Source organism: Larus michahellis, chromosome 14 (genome assembly GCF_964199755.1).
Source record: "Larus michahellis chromosome 14, bLarMic1.1, whole genome shotgun sequence".
NCBI lineage: Eukaryota > Metazoa > Chordata > Aves > Charadriiformes > Laridae > Larus > Larus michahellis.
The window spans coordinates 10,450,323-10,465,479 of NC_133909.1; the positions used below are offsets into that span (position 1 = coordinate 10,450,323).

The 15,157-nt window shown below is 44.1% G+C and overlaps 1 protein-coding gene across 2 annotated transcripts in view; it reads right to left on the reverse strand.

The window, feature by feature from the left end:
- The window catches only part of ASPSCR1 (ASPSCR1 tether for SLC2A4, UBX domain containing), a 45,222-nt gene that overhangs the window by 18,874 nt on the left and 11,191 nt on the right, over positions 1 to 15,157 (reverse strand). For both annotated transcript variants that reach the window (XM_074608003.1, XM_074608004.1), the window contains 7 exons: positions 13,487 to 13,544; positions 12,594 to 12,667; positions 11,366 to 11,804; positions 4,195 to 4,334; positions 2,178 to 2,259; positions 1,278 to 1,344; positions 272 to 334 (listed from right to left, as the gene is read on the reverse strand). In XM_074608003.1, the coding sequence (XP_074464104.1) occupies positions 272 to 334; positions 1,278 to 1,344; positions 2,178 to 2,259; positions 4,195 to 4,334; positions 11,366 to 11,804; positions 12,594 to 12,667; positions 13,487 to 13,544 (923 nt within the window). The remainder of the gene's footprint in view (positions 1 to 271; positions 335 to 1,277; positions 1,345 to 2,177; positions 2,260 to 4,194; positions 4,335 to 11,365; positions 11,805 to 12,593; positions 12,668 to 13,486; positions 13,545 to 15,157) is intronic.

The following is a 15,157-nucleotide window of genomic DNA, read 5'->3' on the forward strand; positions in this document are numbered from 1 at the left end:
CCAGCAACCAAAACAATAAATACAGCAGATATGGGAGGGATTACTGATCTTTAAAGGAGTGACACATTCACACTGCCCACACAGGCTTCTTATGAGGCAGAAGCATGATGTGGCTAAGTGAGCAGGTCACACCTCCTTTGCGCTCTGAGGCATATTTAGGGAAGGAATTCCTCCCCAGGTCATACCTCAGGGCATCACAAGATCCCATATGCACCACAGCTAGGAACAGGCTTTGTAAAGTAAGGCCAAATATTACCAACAGCACACTCACACAAGTAAAAGGGCAAGTCTGCATCTGCAAGGTGGCTTCTCACAAAGTCTCTCAAAACACCAACTGTGAAAAAAGAAGAGAAAGGGATGCTGAATTACAGTTGTTTCTTCAGATGCTGGGCAAAAAGGCTAACTTGTACCAGCAGAACTGCCCTCCTACAGTGTCTGTAGAATGCCTTTTCCTCAAAAGAGCACTGTTACTATTACTGATATCTTGGAGAAAAAAGGAAAACCAAACCAAACCAAAACACAAAAAAAACCCCACAAACCAAAACACACTTAGACATGCTGGTCCCTTAGCAAAATCTAAGGATGCCAGTGAAGTTCTTCCTAGAAAATCCAACAGCAGCTGCAAGATGTCCAAAGACCAGCCAGGTGAGACTCTGGTAACTAGTTATTAGTTCTTATTCCATACGAAAGTATCTAAAAAATTGCACGGGTAACCATCACTGCCAGCTGAGAATAAGAGGATCCCAATTAACAACAGTAAGAGCTACTTGGTGTATGGTCTGACCGCCTTTTGTGAACTGACGGAGGCAGAAAGGTTCATCCCCTTTTATTCTTATTACAGCTTCTTTTTTTTCTTCCTGTTTTTTTTTTGTTTTGTTTTGGATTGGGGGATGGGGGGGTGTTGGTTTTCCCCAAAACTTTTTAAGCTTTAACATAGAGGAATTGTCCAAACTCATCTCAGTAACATACCATTTGGACACAAACAATGCGATATCAAGTGGGACAGTTTCCTGAGCAGATGTATTTTGCCATCGAGCAGCCTGACAGTCTCCATTCAGTAATTCTGGTAATAAATTCCCCCAGACCCTTTTCTCATCCACTTCAGCGGCCCTATAAGGACAGTGTAACTCGCTACTGCTGCTTTTTTTACTGTTACTTCCCTGGACAGCAGAATGATCTGTCCAGAGCCATTCTGCCACTCTCTTTTGTCACGCAACTAATCAATGATGACAGAGGTTAGCTGCAGCTACACAGAGTGAAGCGGAGATTGCTCTTACCAGTTTCACTAGGATGGAAGAACCCCTGTAGAACATAACGGTCTGGAAAACGAACTCTCAACACCACCTAAGTCAGAGGTAAAGCACGTTAGGTCAATTCTTTATGGCTGTTCTGTAACACCTGTCCTTGGCTGAGAATTTGTGAGCAAGTTGGTATTTTTAAATGGAGATATTTGAGGTATTTACTCTACAGGGGTAGAAAAGCATACTGGCTAACAATTACTGTGCAGCTCCTCAGAGAACACGGGCTGTCTGGCTTTCAAATGCTGTAAGAGAGCTGACCTATAAAAACAGTATGGTGTGCAGTGCACAGCCCTTACTCAGAGAGTAGAAGCTCCCTGTGCTTAGTGAGGCACACAGAAAGTAGAAGTCATAGCAGCAGGAATCACCCCGCCATAGGTCTGAAGTAACCATTCTATTTCCAGCATTGGTCAGAAAGCACTTAACTTGGGAACTTAATCTCTTATTTTTTCCGCAATAAATCACCACAGACAAAAACTGCATTAGGATCATATTTACCGAGTAAGATATCTCCAACCTGTAACATCTTATCATTTAACTTGTAATGAGATACTATGAAAATGTAAGAGTCTACAAAGGCGAGGCAGATAGGAAAGCTCAGGTCATACAGACTGACGTGTGCACTACACAGAGAGTCTGAAACATCTGGAACAAAATAAAAGGAGCTATACTGCCCACTACTCAACCATATCGTTACAGGCCAGCTGATTTTACATGGTACAACTGTTATGCAAGTCCCACAAACAATTAACAGCGACAGGAATTTGCCAAGTCTTCCTGTAAGTAGCTCAAGATCCTGTTGATCACAATTGATTCCCGAAGTTACTCAACCCCCAAGTCTGGACTAGCCAGAGGGACTGGAAAAAGAACAAAGGCTACCTTTGGGTAACGCTCCAACTTTTCCTTCAGCTGAGCTTCCCTCAAAGATTTTGTCATCAGCGGAGCTTCTTCCAGGCGTTTCCTAGACACATGGGAAGACGACAAGCTGTCACTTCTGTAATTTTAAGATGTATTTTTATTTTATTAAGAAAGCAAAATGTCCAAGCAGGGCTGCTGAGAATTGTTCAACTGTTCCGTGTATCCCTCACAGCATTTTGCTCCCCTCCTGTGGTTCCTAGCCCAAAATCTTATTTATGGAACAACTGAGCACCAGCAACAATACTGTATAAAATTACTTTTCTTGTATAAGTTTAAAAATAAGTTCACTACAGCAGATGCCAGAAAAGATACTAAGAAGAACAGGGGAATGCTTCCTTAGACTACTCAAGAAGAGATGGACTTATTTATTCAATAAATCAAGAGACTAAAGTTGGACATGATTACTCCAGGGAGGAAGAAGAGCTACTGAAGCTGGCACAAGAAATGAACGTACCAATTGCCAATTCATACCAATTCTCAGCTCTTCATGAAGTCAGAATTAAATTCTAATTGCATTTAAAATATTGCATGGTATGCAGCTAGGTTTTGTTAAGATTCGCCAGCTGAGATCAGAAACCAAATGGAATCAGTTTCATGTGTAACTTGCCTTTATTTTTATCCCTGGCTGTGAGGGGAAAAGGGATTACAAGCATCAGCAAATTTGGAAATTAGGTCTTTTTTTGAGGGGGCTGTATTCCAGTAACCCCCAACCAAACGATCCTACATTTGTACCACTAAATACTCCAGGCCCACAAGCAGCAGAGCAATTTTCAGGCCAATCTGTGTACTCATGTGGATTTTGCCCCACAGTGGCCTGTGGGGAAAAAAAATCAGCTCTAAGTAAAAAGTCCGACTCAGATTTGGTTCCCGTGTAAAGTAGGCTGTCCCACGGCCTCAGAGACTGCTTGTAGTGTGTAAAGGAACGTTATGATCCACTTGAAACTGAATACATTCATGAGATTAATTTCTTTAAGGAATATATAGACAACACAATGCTGGTGCAATGAAGAGGCCAGTTTATCTTAATCTGAGTTCTTAGTTCAGAACTAGAATAAAAGTACAGCAAAATCATGAATATTTGACAGCAAGCTACTTGAACAAGGAGATGCATAGTTAGTCCAGCTTCCTATCCTTCTTCCTCCTCTTTGTGCGTGTTACAAATATTCTCATGTCTTGATTTGTGGCTAAGTTTGAGTTTGCTTTATTTCCATCTGGGAAATTTCCATCTGTCTCATAGCCAGTCTCTTCTGATGATGTCTAATAAAAGGTTAATTCTGTTACTTAAAATACAAGGCGTTTCTCACTGGTTGAAAATACTACTATCTACTACTGAAGTCAGGGGGAGTTATTCTTATGAAGCTGGATCATTGTGTCCATCACAAGTTACAAATTTCATCCATTTAATTCCTAATAGTTAAAGTGAAGTCAGACCAAAACAGACAGCAGAAGCTCGCCACTGCTTTGGGCCTCTAGGAAGTAAGAGCACATCTACTTACAAAGGCAGTGCCTTCTCTTTCAGAAGAAGGGAGAAGGAAAAAAAGAAAAAGAGGTGGGGTGTTAAGTGGCTTTGAATGACTCCCTGAAATGCAGAATATGGCAAGGAATCTTTCTCTTAATCCTTTCTCAGCGAGGGCCCATCCCTGATTAGCTTAAGGTTCTCAGATAAACCTATCCCCACACAGGCATCACAGACACTTCACGATGAAATTTTCAACATCCCCGTGAAACCACGACCCCATGCACAAATGCTCAAACGATTCACATAAAAACACAGGTTCTGTCAGAGAGACATGACACAGCCCTTGAACTCAAATGGCATAAAGGGTAGAGACTTTCAGTGCTGATCATTAATTCCACACGCAGTAACTTATCTACAACCCTCTACCCAGAGATCACAGCCAGCTATAGGTGCATAGTGCCACTTTGCTCAACAAAAGGATATGGAGCAACTTCAGTCGCCAGCAGAAAGGGAACTTGCCTCTCGCTCTGTAGCTGAGCCAAACGTTTCCGTACATCATCCACCGTGACTTCAAAAAACTCATCAGGAAGCTCTTCGGGGCCAGCAGGATGAGGTTCTAGTAGGTCTAGGTGACATACAAGTGTCTCTCGTTCTACAAGCTACAGAATAAAAATGAGCTTCGATTAGTCTTAACTGCATTGCTTTGCTTATGCTGTAAGGTTCCTGGAAAAAGTAAGAGGACAGTATTTGCAAACTGAAATACAATCACTAGTGTGGAATTCATGTCACTAAGACCAGACTAACAATACAGAGGTTGTCAGTGTTGCCATTTTTTATAGCTGATAGAGCTCAGGGCACAATTTCTCCCAAGGTGCAGTAGGAATCTGGACTGTCAGATGAGTCACACCCCAGCAGCGAGCTGCTCTCCGCGTAGGAAGCCCAGGGTAATAACCTCAGCAGTCATCTAACGTAAGGAGAGATGACTCCTTTCCAGGGAGTGCCTGTGGAATCTCTTCACTTACAATACAATGATATTTTGCAGCTGAACCATACTTCCAGCCAGTTACAATCTTGTTACAAGTACTCAGAAATTATTCCTATCCCAAAACCATAACCTACCTCTCTCTGCTCTACCCCAGACCTCTCTCTGTGCATAATCACTTCCTGACCATTCTACAGCAGCATACAACTTACACAGGCGCTATTCTTCATACGACAGACTATAAACTGCCCTTTTAAGTTTTTCATCTTCCATGCACTCCTGGCTCGCATCGTATCTTCTGTTCACTTCACATTCTCTTGCCACAGAACCAACAGCACTAGCTCCCAGACAGAGCTCACTCCGTTTCTTCTTACTCTAGAGAGGAATCCTTTGTTTTGGGGTATTTTTTGACCTGTTGAGTTCACTGAACTGAGCCACCGCAGGGTTTCATTGTACATGTCTCAAATTTTTAACCTGGCTTCTGGTGCGCAGAAACTTCCCTTAGACAGTGAAAATCCTTTTGTTTTGCACTTACAAAGAACTTAGCACTGAAATTGGCCTTTGCTGCAGGCAAGCAGACAGAGCCGAGGGGAGCGATTCACTGTATGCACTGGCTGCAATAAAGGTACTTAATACATATACTGGCACCTTTCCCTACACCCAGCTGCTGAGGACAGGCCAGTCAAGCAGCCAAGAGACCCCTCTCGCATGCACAGGTAGCCCCGCCACTCAGCCCCCTTGCCTCCAGAGCCCACAGCCAGCTATCACGATGGCAAACCTTTCACCACAACTGTGTCCTGGTCTTTAACTATGGTTACAGTCATTAAAAAATGTCCATCCCGCCCCCCCCCCAAAACCAACAGAAAACACCACCAAAACCCCAACCCCACCATCTTATTAGACAAACAGCATTCACCGTCTCTGAAGGGAGAATAGCGTTATGTACCCTTCCCAATTTACAAAAGGTAGACACCGGCTACTATCCCTCACATCAAAAGTAGCAGCTGTGTCAGCATGTGAATATAAACCACAAGAGGCATCACACCTATTGGCTCTTGGAACAATTCAGACTTTTTAAATCACAGAAATGTTTAAACACAACGCTTGAAAGCAAACGTACTGCAGGCCTCAGGAGATGCAGGGGGGGAAGCAGTCCATGAGAACAAAAGCTTTGACGGTTAATACAGCCTTTCTTTAGAGCAAGCTTCCAGCCAAACACAGCTCTGTGAACAAACCTGATGCCCGTTTCTTCTCCCCTTATTCCCCCATATACTCTTTCCAATCCTCATTAATACCCGAATGTCCTCCCTCCATCTGTTCCATCCATGCTCCCTTCCCCCAGGCGCAGGCCCCTTGGGAGCAGGAGTCTCCCTCAATTGTCAGAAGCGACAACACAAATTACAAGGCAATGTTCACTCTGCTTGTGGGCACTAAAGGGTAATTTGAGAAATGAGAAGAGATAGGTTGTGTGGGTGGGACCCTCGGCTACTTTTAGAAAGTTGAGCAGGGTCAGCTCTAACGAGCGGGTGAAGGAGCTGATGGCAGCTTTCCCGGGGCACGGGGGGGGATGCCCAGCACTGGGGGAGCGATCCCAAGCGAGCAGAGACACCCTCCGGGAACCGGGCTGCTGTACAAGGGCACGAACTGCTGCCAGCATCTGGTCTGGTACCCTCAGATGGTGTCAGAGGCCAGAGGAGAATTAATCAGGCCTCCCCAGTCATCAGGTGTGCCTCAATCTCCTCAAGCAGGCTTAAGTTTCATTTCATTCCAAACACACACGTGCTGAAAAAAGAATTCTTCCAAAAAGAACCGAATACTAAAGACTGAGCAGGAGTATGTTACGGCATGTTGCGAAGGGTGCTGGGATACAATGGACAGAATTCCAATCTCTGCATTAGCAAGTCCTAAACTTACCATTTAGTATTGGCTCTGGCAAGGACTTTAACTAATCCTAACAGCAGCAGGATTCCACAGGGAAAGCGTCAGTCAGTGCCCGAACCATGGTACTAGCTAAAGACTTCAGCCAAGACATCAGAAACCACGAGACAGCAGAAGGCTGACATATATCCCAGTCCTAAGTGTTCACCCCTCCTCCTCGCTGCGTGTTCCCTGCTCCTGACTGGATATCCGAACTGCCATTCAAGCATGGATTTCCAGACATCTTCGTTCAAAGGAACGGCTCTCCGCTGCCAACAAGGTTCTGCAGACAGGCAGCCAGGAGCCACTCCCCAGCCCACCAGAACCACCTACCTGCTGCGATTCAAAATCCACCACTGCCCAGACATAAGGCACGTTATTCTTGACCCCCAACTTGCATCCAGGCAAGATATCCCCCTTCAGTTCTCTGCAGGATACCTGTACTGGCCTTCCACAGACACACAGCTGCCTTTTAGCTCTTCAGTCTGCAATGTTACCTGTTTCCCCAGCCAACACCAAATGCTGAATACCTTAACGTTCAAACCAAGACACATTATTTAGCTAATACCTTAACATGAAGAAACATACTTTCCTGTACAGAAGAAGGAGCAGATCTGTCCATGTCTAACAAGACTGCAAAAATAGACAATTAGAGTAAGAATCCCCCAACATTAAATTTTCATCTAACCCCCAATAACAGAGTGGAGCCCTCTGGAGAGAGCTGTAGTGAGTGAGTTTTTGTGAAACATAATTCAGGTGGTTTGATTCAGAGTTTCTGCGACTCGATTCCAGAACTGCAATGGGATCTGATCAGAGAGGGGCGGCACAAGGTGTCTACTAAGCACTGCTTAGCAACCAAAAGACATCATCACTTTGCCACTGAGCAGGCAAACGCTGCCGCATCATAACAATATCATAGTATCTCTTCTGCCATGTATTTAACAGCCCCTGGAATCAACGATACATCTCGCCCCCTTCCAGACATAAGAAACACTCTTCAGAAAGAGGTATCCAGTCCTGTTGGTCTACCAATTCTCTCCTTCCCCAGAGTCCAGCCATCATCCTGTTCCTCTCTTCATCCAGTACCGTTTGCTCACTTAGGTATCTCTCAATCCGAGTACTCTCAATACGGCCTTATTTTAATCATAGAATCATAGAATGGTTTGGGTTGGAAGGGACCTTAAAGATCATCCAGTCCTACCATTGCCCTGGGCAGGGACACCTCCCACCAGCCCAGGTTGCTCCAAGCCCCGTCCAACCTGGCCTTGAACCCCTCCAGGGACGGGGCAGCCACAGCTTCTCTGGGCAACCTGGGCCAGGGGCTCACCACCCTCACAGCAAAGAATCTCTTCCTCAGATCTCATCTAAATTCCCCCTCTTCCAGTTTAAAATGGTTATCCCTTGTCCTATCGCTACACTCCCTCATAAAGAGTCCCTCATAATGTGTCACCAACAATCCTAAAGTGCAGACAGAATCCGAAAACCACCTTCCCACAGTGATTTACAAAGAGGAGGCTCCCAGGTACACCAACTTGCTTTCCAGTCCACCACAAACCTAGTGTTTTTCTACAACTGTGACAAAAAGTAACCATGTCCGCTAACAATAAATGGAAATTTCTGCCTTCCATTACGTAACCCTGGAGGAAAGCAAGCTGTGCATTTTGCTGTCACATTTCCATCAGTGATACCTTTCAGAAGCCAAAGATGCTGTGTCACGGTTTGTCACCTTTGTTCTTCAAAGTCTCTACTTGCACCACTAAAGCTGAGATGTTAGGCACTTCTCACCAGTAGTCTGAAGTCACCTATTCATGTCTATTGTGTCTACTGGACAGTCTACATAACTGCAGTCTGTGCGATAAAGCCAGGTGTCGGGCAGAACGCGGTTCACTCTATGGTCACCGCCCTGGACCTAAGCAAGCAGGTAAGATGAGGAAAACTTATTTCATTGTAAGTGAAGCAGTGGCTATTGTGCTTTCCCCAGCAGCGAGCTCTCCCTGGAGACCCACCTCCTCCCTACCACCTCAGGGAGCTCTAATCTCATGGGGAATCTGGTGTAAAGTTACCTTCTAATAATTAATGTTCTGACATCAAAGTCAGCATGCAGCTGTCTGTAAACCATCTTTAGCCCAAGAAACGAAGGGACGCCGGCACAGATTTTATCCAGCCTCTCTCTTCAGCTTCAAAAACCACACACAGACAAAGCATTAATGGGAAGATTCTTTTACAAAAATGGACCTTTGATGTTTAAAAATAATTTGTTTTGTTTTGGGTTTTTTCCTCAGGACTGAAAAGGGACAAAAAGCAGATGCCATGTGGCTAGCCCTGCTCTGCTGCTGCTGCTGAGAGCAAGGAGAGCGGAGGATGGCAGGAATGGAGGAGGGAACAAAATGTAATCAATCAGCAGCAAAAGCAGCAGAGATCAAAGGGCTTGAAAGCAGCAGTCAAAATCACATGCTGTTTAACACAAGGGCAGAACCCCCCCAACAGAATCTGCAGCTGCTTCCAAAGCTGCTCTCAAACCGAGAGGGAGGCTGGCTCCAGAAGTGCCGCCGAGTGGTTTGAACTGGACTGCAATTCTGAGAAGGATGCCGGATGGTGAGAGTCCTTCGGCCGCTGCTGTTCAGCTCTGGGCCCAACAGTACAACTTCACATCAAGCTGTAGTCAGTAAAATGATAAAACAAGTTCTGTCGCTCCAGCCAGCATACGGGGAAGCACGGACAACAGGACTGGTGAAGAATTCCACCACAAACCCTCGCACTTCTTCCTTCCCTCCTTTTCAGGCGCAATTGGAACTCCTCCTTTCCAAACCCCTCACAGGTGAGGATGCGACTGAAGCAAGCAGCACATAAGACTGGACAAATCACCAACCTACTGTTTAGTGCTCCATGCTCAGGGTCTGTTCCAAAAGGTAAATAACACTGATTAAACGAATCCAAACATGTGTCTAATATACTGAAATATTCACCACTGGTTGGCAAGGCCTCTTTCTGCTACGTTTGTAACTACTCCAGAGTCCTTCCAGGGTCTGGCTTCTGCTCCTAAACAATTCAGAAACTCGGTAAGAATGGACTGCAACCACAAAGAAGTCAACCAAGGCAGAACCTCTACAACACCACGGGAGCATACAGAGCCTTGCTAAATTCCTCCTGGATGGAGCTCCCTTTGAACCTCATCAGGAACCCTTTCTTTGTGCTCATGGCTTTCCACTGTTTAATCCCATGGCTGGATCACAACCAGAGATAAACACAAAACTCCAACTCCAGGAAGAACTAAAGAGCGGGAAACAACGAAGGGGATCTCTGAACGCTAAAGCCAGCCCTAGTGATGATGTATGCAGTGAAGGGGCAAGGGAAAGAGCCGGTCACAGAGCATCCAGGATGCGAAACACCCAATGCGTGATAATGTGGAGTAAGTTATGAATTTAGTGCCTCCTGTGCTTCATTTTACGCTACTTGCCAGACATATCTAACCTTGCTGAAGGCATTCAATTCCATACAGCTGCCCTACAGAAATCATACTTAACAACATTCAAAGGCCATCCTGTGTTGGCATCGCAGCACTCTTGAGCCATCTGTTCCGGTGCCTCTACATGGGTTAAAGCATTTTTCATTTTAACCAATATAGCTTTACTTCAGAGACACCAACAATGATGATAGATGTGCAATTTGTCTTTCTGGGAAAAGGGTTAGAGAGAGTTAGACTTTATTTAAGAAGAAGAATATTTTAAAACAAGACAGAAAAGATTTGTAAATGCAAGCAGAAATAGAGAAGAAGGATGGAATGTTTCTGCTTCACCTGCAATACTAAGAAAATTAAGAGTCATAGAAGGGATGGGACTAGAGTGAAAGGAAGATAAGAAGTCCAGACCTGTTTGGGTTTTCTTTTTTTCAAATATCGAACTCTTGGCAAGTAAGATGCAACTGTAGCTTAAAAATTCCTTTTCTACCACACGTATCACCAAAAGAGTTAAACTATAAGTCAGAGTGACCACAGGCTGAAGGAACTCTGAGGAAGCAGATCTTAACAACTACCAGCATGGGATACTGCTTTTACAATAGCTTTACTATGGAATTCCACCTTACACAGAAAGGCTCAGACAAGAAATCTGAGCACACCTTACAACCTAAGAGTTAGAAACTCTGACCATCTTCTCTGATCTTGGAAGTCATGGCATCAAGTTGCAACAAACCTATTAAGACCACTTCAGCTCCTAGGACAATCCTACAACAAGCTAGAAAAGTTATCCCTTTCCATATGTAAAACTCTACCAAGCTTATACCTTCTGCATCATCTGAGAGATAAGTCAGTCACAACAAGCAGTAAACACCTTCAGAGTATTATAAAACACAAGTCTGACCAAACTCTGCTCATCTTTAGCAAAACTGCACAGCAGATAGCAATTTTTAAGAGAAGGGCAAGTACCCAGGGCTCAGGTGACAAAGCGGGCATTTGTTAATGAAACTTGCATGGGATTTGAAGCACAGAGGTTAAGGCTCTTCTGGGACTGCGCTTTTAATGCAGTTGTGTTGCCTCCGTTAGAACCATTCATCAAGGATACCTCAAGGTTCAAAGCTTTGCTTGCCTCTGGATAGGAAATTCTTAAATTCCCATCCTTCATATTCCCTATAGTAAACTGTCCAAAATGCAGTACTTCCGTACTGAACTCTTGGCAGAACTGTATGTCACCAAGGCACCTAATTAAGTATGGAAACATCTTTTTCCTCATAGAAGCTCGGCCTCGGGCAAGGCAGGATAAAAATAGCACTCATTGCAAACAAATATTCCCTTACCTGTTCTTGCTCCTTTTGCAGTTCTTGGCTGTTCTTAGACTTCTTTGGCTTAGAAGGGCCTCCAGGGCTGGAAAAAGTTGTTGGCAGCTTTGAAGATGGCATATCTAACCCAAGAGATGGTGCAGCTACAGAAGAGTCCCCCAGACGCTGCCCATCTCCAGAAAAAGGGACAAATGGGGTAGACTCAGGCTCTGAGGAAGGCCACAGCTCCTCCAAGCTGGCATGAGATTCTCTAATGGAGTCTTGCTTGTCTGTGCAGCTGTTTAAAGACATGGCCACATCCCTGTGGTCCAAGTCCTTTGGGAATGTGTTTGCTTGAGGTAGGGGCACATCCACTGCTCCTTCAATAGAGCCTGGCCTCACTGGCAGCTCGTTACACTGCACCGTGGCACCCACAGCTTCCTCCTGACCAGATGAGCCGCATTTCTTCATGACAACTCTTAAAGAAGACACCAAAAGGAATAAAAGCAAAATCATTCATCCTAACAGTACGGCCCTCCCCATTCTCAACATGACCGTGACAAAGACAGCAGCTAGACTCAAATATACTCCTAATTTAATGATCTGCTTCTTCCAGACACTCACAAAGAACAAGCTCCAGTTGCTCTGAAGTTAGGGGTGGGGGGTCGGGAGTTGGTGCAAAAAAAAGCAGAACAGGAACTACCCACTCTGCAGGAAGAAAACTGCCTTCCAGGGAAAAACAGCAGTCAGTTGTAAAGCACAGCTTCTAATCACTCCTGCTTTCTGTATATACTGCAAAGAACTGGCTAGAAGATCACAGCAAGGCTGTCCTTGCCCCCCACCTCACCCTCCCAAACAGTCAGCAGGAGGCACTGCAGGGATTGGGAGTTTAATGCTTGAAATCCAAAGCAGGGAAGAATGAAGTGGTAGATGATTGTCCTCTCAGGGAGGCTTTTAACTTTGAATTGTCTGTTTCACTCACAGGAAAAAAGGAAAGAAAAAAAGAAAGAAGCAAACAAGCCCCTTTAATCTGCATATGACTGGTCAGTGCCAGCATCTGCAGCTGTGGGAAGCACATCTGGGCAGCAGTTTCAGATAAACAGGCAAATGCAATAATTACTGAATGCCGCGATGTTTGTCTTTTTGAACTTTTTTCATGGTTTTTTGGGTTTTGGGTGGTTTTTTTTTTTTTGGTATTTGAAACAAAACAAATTCACCACCGGAGTGGAAAGGAAAAATAAAGAACCCAAACTTTGCTCCTCCCAACCTGATGATGGCACTGCCTCCAGTCAGGCCAAGTGACTTCAGTGTTGTCTTCTCGAGGGCATCTTTTCCTGACACCTGCAACAAAAACAGAGGAAAGTAATTATGGCAACTGCCTACCTGCCAGAGCATTTAAAGTGCTCTTTGTAGAAAAAAGCCTGTATCAAAGCAAACACAACACGGCACCAGAAACAGCTCAAAACACACTTTTTCTGCTGTTGGAAATGAGACCTGAACCCATTGGTATTCACCTGCACTGCTTTACCGAATTCACTGCTTATTAAATTATCTCACGGGAAGATAACCTACTTATATTTCCGTCCCATACATCCATCCAAATTGGATCCAATCTCAGCAAAGCATTATTTTTATGTCAGAAGTTAAATCACAGGCAATATCTCAGAGCTGAAAGACAGACGATTTCATTACATACACCTCCCATCTGCTTGTAATGACCCGTTCCAGAATAAAGATGATCTGTCCACAGAGGTCAGTGGGAAGTGAAGGGGACAGCTAGGGAGAGCAAATTCCGTAATACGCACATACAAAATATTAAACAAAACATTAATAGCGAAAGATCAAAACACAGAGAAAAGCAAATATTTATTAAAATGAAACCACTGTTTTGACTCAAGCTTTAAAAGAAGTTGGAAAGAAAAACACAAACAGGTCATTGAGCTCATTTTATGGGCTCAGAGGTCTAAACGGCCCAGGGTTACGTTCCAAGAGAGCTTTTTTCCATACAGACACGTCATGCTTTGAAAAGACCAACATTTTTCTACTTCCCCTCCCAAGAAAGTTCAAAAGAAACACTTTCCAGGTTGGAAAGCAGAGCTGAGTTTTTCTTATTTTTTAGGGACAGGACAAGAGACAGTTAAGAAGACTTTGCTGACCTACCTCATCTCGCATGTAAATACAGACTGGAGAGAATTCACCATGCTGTTCCATAAACTCCCTGTAATAAAGAACAAAATACTGCAGCATCTGGTTTTGGAGTGGGCAGGCTGTTCTACAATGTCGAGCAATAGTAAAAAATGAAATTAGCTTGCAAAACTGTCCTCCACGTTCCTCCAGCAACAACCATTACACAGTTCACAGAGTCAGTATTAGACATTAGGTAAAGACTCTGCTCCAGTGCGTTCACTCTTCCTTAAACACAGCCCTGAAAGTTTAAAAATAAAGGAGAAATAATTACAGCTAATTCTCACATTAGTCAATCTTACTACATAAATATGAGCACATCATTCTTCATGTGCCTCAGAACATGACTTAATAATACTTGCTCTTTTTAATCCCTTATCTAAGGTTAAACAGTTTACTACAGTTTAGATGGTACTTTCCTTGGGGACAGGTCAGTTTCTTTCCATGTACCCAGACAACAAATAGAATGAAATACTGCTCTAAAGCAAATAATCTGACAGAGGATTTGCCTGTCTTAGCATCAGACAGATTAAAAAGAGAAAAAAAGAAAAAAAGAAACTGCAGAAGCTTTCAGATTCTGGAGGCCAGGGACAAAACAAAGCCAAAGCAAAGGCTGCCACAGCAGACAAAGTGCAGATCAAGCCGCACTTGAGCATTTCAGTGAGGCAGGACACACATTAGCAATGATGACAACTGCTGACAGGCTATCTGCAGAGGGAGACATAAGTGAAGGACTCTTAGCATAGAGAAGGTGAGAAAACAGGAAGATGCTACTCTTGACAAGATGCTGCTCTCCCCATTTTCCTCTAGATAAGCAATTCTGAGGCATTCAGGTAGAAGAGAAGCTTTATCACACATTCACTTGACCAAACACAGAAGACGAACAAGGAAAAAACAATCAAACAATCACTGCCTGTCCCAGAAAGTCTCAGTTCTCATCCATCCAAGACCATGCAACTTCCAAAGAGAGCACATGTGGAAAACCCTACAACAGGGTGCTCTTAATGGGGCTGGTGGGGGGGGGAACAAAAGACTAACACTTTTAGCAAGGAAACCTCAGATGCCTGTAGAAAAATAAAAAGCCTTAAAGAATCAACCAGTACATTTCCTTAAAGCACTGAAAACAGTGAGACAACTAGATTCAACAGCAGAAGAAACCCTCATGTTGGTCTCCCCTTCAGGAGTCAAAGTAAAACTCAAACTGAAATCAGCTGAGAACGTGGCAAAACATGAAATTCAGCAGAATGGTTTGCTTCCCCCCTCAAGCACATCAATGGCAAAAGGTGACCAGGAGACACTGTCCATGCTGAGATAGCGGTGGTTTGGAAAGATAACTAGCTGAATTCTCGCAAGCACTTTTTTCAGAAGTTTTAGATTCAAAAGTTTCAGCCCAACTTAGCAGGGGAAACTACAAAACAAAAGGTGAGAAAGTTGCCCCAGGATATTCCCCATCAACACAATGAGAACTGATGAGATTTTTCCTGCTCCGTATCACTCCAGTAGCTCGTTAGCGCATTCTGTCCTGAGCTCTCTGCCATTTCAGTTGCAGCAGGACTCCGCTTGGTAAGGAGCTGGTATGTACCATCTGCACTGCGACAGCTGTTTTATTGTCAAAAGCAGAACAGCTGAAATTCTTCCTCTTGGCAA